This window comes from Protomyctophum parallelum, assembly GCF_964188405.1.
Source record: "Protomyctophum parallelum genome assembly, chromosome: 11".
Taxonomy (NCBI): Eukaryota; Metazoa; Chordata; class Actinopteri; order Myctophiformes; family Myctophidae; genus Protomyctophum; species Protomyctophum parallelum.
This window is the reverse complement of record NC_139707.1, coordinates 27,025,745-27,031,986: the sequence shown is the minus strand read 5'-3', so window position 1 is coordinate 27,031,986 and position 6,242 is coordinate 27,025,745. Positions and strand designations below refer to the sequence as shown.

The 6,242-nt window shown below is 41.1% G+C and overlaps 1 protein-coding gene across 1 annotated transcript; it reads left to right on the top strand.

Annotated features, from left to right (window-relative positions):
• Positions 1 to 356: 356 nt before the first annotated feature.
• On the top strand, positions 357 to 6,032 carry en1a (engrailed homeobox 1a). The gene is made up of 2 exons (XM_083777111.1): positions 357 to 1,192; positions 5,249 to 6,032. The coding sequence occupies exons 1-2, from the start codon at positions 613 to 615 to the stop codon at positions 5,566 to 5,568; spliced, it is 900 nt and encodes a 299-aa protein (XP_083633237.1). The 5' UTR covers positions 357 to 612; the 3' UTR covers positions 5,569 to 6,032.
• The last annotated feature ends 210 nt before the right edge of the window (positions 6,033 to 6,242 follow it).

The following is a 6,242-nucleotide window of genomic DNA, read 5'->3' as shown; positions in this document are numbered from 1 at the left end:
TTGTTTAGATTTCTGCCTCGGACGTATAAGAGGTAATAGATAGCCTACAACCTAACAGGTCTGCAAGCACGTAGCAGTGATAATCTCTTGTTTGGTTTTTCAGTGAAGCCTATTTGGGTATACTCTCTCGCTCAGTCTTGCTCGGCTATGAGACGCCCGAAGCGATTGGACCGTTTGGACGTCGTCACCCGTGTCCAATATGTGTCCTGTGCGACGATTGGTCCGCTGCGCATTTTTTTTTATGTTATTCCGGTTGGCGTGTGCATGCGGGGTGTCGGAGAGAGGCAGAGAGTGTGATGTGGAGGACTTTTAGAAGAAGAGCGGACTGTCATACAGTAGAGCGCTGAAAAGCAAAACACCGCCGTCAGCCCGCAGTTACAGTATAAAGTCGACCGACCATGACACGCAGAGCCGGCTTATTACGCACGCTGGATGTTCACACTTTGCCAGTGTGATAATAATGAGTGGCAACATCTCACAGAAAAATACAACTATGTTTTAGTGTAAAAACGCAGTCCTATTTTGGGGGGATATATAAAAGCGAGGCCAACAACAAGTGGAACTGGAGAGAGAGAAAGAGAAAAGCTGAGCCCGACGTATACGCTACACGCGATGGAGGATCCGCGGGATCTAAACAGCCCGGATACCAGTGAGGGCGAGAGCGTTTCTTCTCCGGCTCCCAGCCTGCCCTCGCCGCCCATATTGCCTCTGCAGGTCGCACAGCAAGCGCACAGAACCACCAACTTTTTTATAGACAATATTCTGCGGCCAGACTTCGGCTGCAAGAAGGAGCTGCTCGGTGGCCTGGGTGCGAGGCAGGAGCGGGCGCAACAGCAGCAGACCGCCGGTCGAGGAGGAGGGGAGCCGCGCGCCCTCCACCCGTCGGTGGTGGTCAGGCCGAATCACCCCGGTACCCCCTGCCAGGACTCCAACTGCAGCAGCGACAGCACCACCTCGTCCTCCACCGCGTCCTCTCTGAGCCCCAAAAAGACCGCCGCGACCAAAGCCCTCCTCGACGAGGGCTCTGGGGGTGGTGGTGGCGGCGGCACACAGAACTCTGCCTCGTCTGTTGTGGTGCTGAACGGCGGCGGCGGAGGAGGCTCCGGTGGCGGCGCGGCCACCCCGGAGTCCCAGCCGCTGCTGTGGCCCGCCTGGGTGTACTGTACCCGCTACTCGGACAGGCCGTCATCTGGTAAGACCAGAGTTCCATGAACACACTGAATTAACTTATGCGGGTCCAATTGTTTGCATTTGCTATACTCCCGGAGTTATACTACATTGATTAATAAACACTGAGGATGTTATAAGATGTTTTATATATATATATATATATATATATATATATATATATAACTTACTTACCAGTATATAGGCAGCCTATATGGTATATAACATATTTATACGCACGCGTTGCGATAGGAACTATTGCACTGCATTTAAATATAGACGTTTTTGCTTTTACTTTAAATTAAAATGTAATCTGAAACTATAGCATTGTGTTTTATGCATGCAAGTGGCGAACAAGCGCAGCTATTCGGAGAAAAGCACTGTAAAGGTCACATTGGTGAATATTGAGAATCATAATACTGCATGACCTATGAGTCAAAAGTTAGCTTGCATGACAACAATAGCATATTTATTTTTGAAAACTTCGCTGCATGCATGGCTACACTCGTACAGTGTATCACACGTGTCTTTTATTTACAAGGCGCCAAGTTATTATAAAACTATATCCTATAACAATAAAATAGTTTTATTTTAAATGCAAAAGGGAACACCTTGTAGCCCAACGTGTTTGTGTATGGCCTTATGCATATAGCACATAATTATACAATATATATATGCTTTGCAGGGTAATTCAAAATATAAATGAATATCCTACATTGGATATCTGCTGACTTAAAGTTAAACTCGCTCACAACAACAACCGGCACATATAGCCATAATAGTGAAATCTCTATTTAAGATTATTGTTATAATATATAAATAATAATATTAATGTTTTACTTCCATATAAACCCAACATTTTTAGCATTGTATAACAACTGCTATTTTTATTTGATTAATCTTCATGTTGTATATAGTTCCTAATTTGAAGGTTAAATATTTTTGACAGAAACACAGTTTATCAACATAATGAAATAGTGAAAACTCATGGATTAAAAAAGGTTATTTAAAGCTATATCTCACGTCCTTCGCAATGTGTTGAACAGCATATAGTAGCCCACTATAGCCTGCTGCACATTTTAGGCTAACAATGGAATTAAAGATAAATAATGGACGATAGCCAAACGCGTCTTGGCTATGATGACGACATTTTGAATTAATTACACGCCCATTTTATTTTACCATCTCTTGGCTTCTTGCGCCAACGGAAATGTGAGATAATAAATAAATAGCCTTTACCGAGCGGCCTGCTTGAATTCCTGATCAGCCTATTGACTGTTTCTCAAGAAGAAACATTTTCAGAAAATGTCCAAATTGTCCATTTCTTGACTTTGGTTGAATAACGCTATACGCTTTGTTTAAGTTCTTTGTTCTACAGGCTATTTTATTTACAGAAAATAAGATTTAAGGTGTGTAGTGTAGCCATATTATAAAAGGACGGTATAATGTCACTAATGTGTATTAAAAACATAAAAGAACGGTTATTTGATACACAATATTATCATATATTATGTTCAACGTAAGAGAGACCCAAGAGAGGGAAATAACGTAAAACTGTATAGCCACCCATGTGCTTAAAAGGTGTGCACCTTTTCATATAAATCAACCTATAAAGCTAGCTGGATAAATCGTATGGAACTCATCTCTGTGTAACAACATTAAATGGGCTATAACATGTTTATGTTTTGTCATCATTTCACTAAGTCTTTTAGCATCAATTGTATTTTTTTTAATCACACGCGTGTGAAGTGTGGAGCGCTCTTATTACTCATCTCATTTCGGCCAATCAGAATTTGCGTCCTCACCTTCGTCTGCAATGTTTGTGTCTACGCAATGTTTGTGTCTCAAAGCTGCTCAATTCATTATCAATGGCATTTAATGTTTGTGTTAGGACAATGTTTTTGTTTACACACACCCTCAAGCTGGACATATAGTCACATAGGGACTAGCGCCCCTCAGCTCAGCCTCAAGGTCTCAAACTTCTTTGTTATGAAATAGGAGCCTATATGGATATGTAAAATAATTTGGTTTTGTTTTGTTTTTAACGTCGGTTAAATGGTATAGCACAAGGCTATACCATAGAGGCCTGGCCTGCTACGCGGCATAGGGAATTGGCTTATATGTCTGTCTGAAATATGTTATTTGGCATGTTAACACTTTTCAACCTATAATCTTCATATAATTGGTACCGACTCCTCACTTATATGTTCATGATAAAATAGCAAAATAATAATATTCTACTGTCTCTACTGTGTCTCATATGAGGGCTGTGGGCAGTTCAGAAACCCGTGTTCCTGCAGTGCCCATAGCCCTCCTCCCTATATGAGACCCAGACCGATTATTATTATTATTATTATTATTATTATTATTATTATTATTATTATTATTATTATTATTATTATTATTATTATTATTATTATTATTATTATTATGTTATCATGAACATTAGTGAGGAAGACCAATCATATGAAGATAGGTTGAAAAGTGGTGAAGTGGTACTTTAAACTATATAGGTTTCATCATCACCATGCATGCATCTATTAAAAGACTAGAAGCTGCCCTGGTCCTGGACACGTTTGTTCCTATCATAGCAGAGTTAAAAGACTATAGAAGCTGGTCCTGGACACGTTTGTTCCTATCATAGCAGAGTTAAAAGACTATAGAAGCTGGTCCTGGACACGTTTGTTCCTATCATAGCAGAGTTAAAAGACTATAGAAGCTGGTCCTGGACACGTTTGTTCCTATCATAGCAGAGTTAAAAGACTATAGAAGCTGGTCCTGGACACGTTTGTTCCTATCATAGCAGAGTTAAAAGACTATAGAAGCTGGTCCTGCAGGACACGTTTGTTCCTATCATAGCAGAGTTAAAAGACTATAGAAGCTGGTCCTGGACACGTTTGTTCCTATCATAGCAGAGTTAAAAGACTATAGAAGCTGGTCCTGGACACGTTTGTTCCTATCATAGCAGAGTTAAAAGACTAGAAGCTGGTCCTGGACACGTTTGTTCCTATCATAGCAGAGTTGCTGTTGTGTGTATCAAATATGGGATCATACATTTGTGTTTGCTAAGCTATACAGCATGCATTCCTGCAAGAACAACAAACAGCTGCACACACAATAACAAGTCTATTAGTGGTCCCATAGACAGCCCTATACTATTTTGGGGCTATACTGTACAAGTATAGGATTTAGTCCATATCAATATTCAGTCCAATCTGAATTATCATGTCTGTCTGTCTGTCTGTCTGTCTGTCTGTCTGTCTGTCTGTCTGTCTGTCTGTCTGTCTGTCTGTCTGTCTGTGTGTGTGTGTGTGTGTGTGTGTGTGTGTGTGTGTGTGTGTGTGTGTGTGTGTGTGTGTGTGTGTGTGTGTGTGTGTGTGTGTGTGTGTGTGTGTGTGTGTTATAATAATGTTATTCAGAATGTACTTATCATACTTGAAGGCTGCTATTGGCTATTTTTTTTAAATCACACCCGTGTGAAGTGAGGGGGGCGCTCTACGTAAACATGATGTAAACACTATTGTCTATTTGCTCAGACACTATGGCATCAAATAATCTAGCGCCCCTGCGCCCCTCAAAATTAAATACTAAATGCCATTTGCTGGGTTTTATAATAAATATAATAACGAATTGGGATATACATATATTAATATACAATTAATTTATATTTAATACAAATGTATTATCACCCTTATTATTATTATTATGATTGCCTAATTATAATGTTATGGAAATGAATACGGGGATAATGCGCAGCCCCATCTCTCTCTGTGTGTGTGTGTGTGTGTGTGTGTGTGTGTGTGTGTGTGTGTGTGTGTGTGTGTGTGTGTGTGTGTGTGTGTGTGTGTGTGTGTGTGTGTGTGTGTGTGTGTGTGTGCGCGCGCGCGCGTGTGTGCGTGAGGGGGCAGAGACATGGTGAGAGAGAAAGAGAGATTTCATTGAATAGTTCCAATAATATAAAAGTCTAAATAGGATTCCCTGGAATGAGCTCATCCTAATATGAAGGCCAACAGCTTTCTTTCTGCTTTCACCATATAGCTGAATATTTATATTATTGTTTTTACTTTCGTCCCTACTGTAGGCCCAAGGACACGGAAATTGAAAAAGACGAAAAACGAGAAGGAGGACAAGCGACCCAGAACGGCGTTCACGGCCGAGCAGCTGCAGAGACTAAAGACGGAGTTCCAGGCCAACCGGTACATTACAGAGCAGCGGAGACAGTCCCTGGCCCAGGAGCTGAGCCTCAACGAGTCACAGATCAAGATCTGGTTTCAGAACAAGAGGGCCAAAATCAAAAAGGCCACCGGCTTTAAAAACGGCCTGGCTCTCCAACTCATGGCCCAAGGATTGTACAACCATTCCACCACGACCATTCAGGAGGACAAGGAAGACAGTGACTAGATTTTTTTTGTTTTGTTTTTTGCGCTTGCAAGAGACGCACGCCTTTGAAAAGATAACTTGTGGACACGGGTGGAGGGGGGGTATAGACCTAACGAAATGTCCGTTTGTGGTTTATTGCAGGTCTAGGCTGACTACACAGGAAGTCTGAACTTTCACAGAAGTATAGCTTGCCCGTGGGCTGCAGTTTAGACCCGATGGAACATGCATATCTCATATGACTGTATATTGTATATATATATATATAATTTAAAGAAGGGGTGTAGTAGCGACTGCACACCCCGCACTTGCTGGAAAATTGAACATCTTTGTCAAACATAGGCCTATACTATACCGTTTTTTGTGAACTCTTGTCTAAAAAAAGAAAAGAAAAGAAAAAAAGAAGAATAATGAAATAGACTCCATAACAGACCTGCCACCATAAACCAAAGATTTTATTGGAAAACATAGCCTGGAATAAAAAGAAACTTTATAGAATATTTCGGTTTAGCTTATTTCGTATAGCTATACATGTGTGTAAAGCAATCAGCATCATCAGATCTAAACGACAACAGTGGATCTATATCATCTGCGGGCGATATGGTTTTATAGGCCCAAAACATATTTAGGCTATATGCTCAGCGTTTTGTACCTAGAAATGGACGTTGGTTCGATCGAGGCCCGCTATATGCTCGATG

Bases quoted from the DNA above. Each gene is read 5' to 3' on its own strand.
- en1a (XM_083777111.1), top strand. From the start codon at position 613: ATGGAGGATCCGCGGGATCTAAACAGCCCGGATACCAGTGAGGGCGAG. The intron at 1,193-5,248 runs GTAAGACCAGAG...TCCCTACTGTAG, and splicing joins CTCGGACAGGCCGTCATCTG to GCCCAAGGACACGGAAATTG.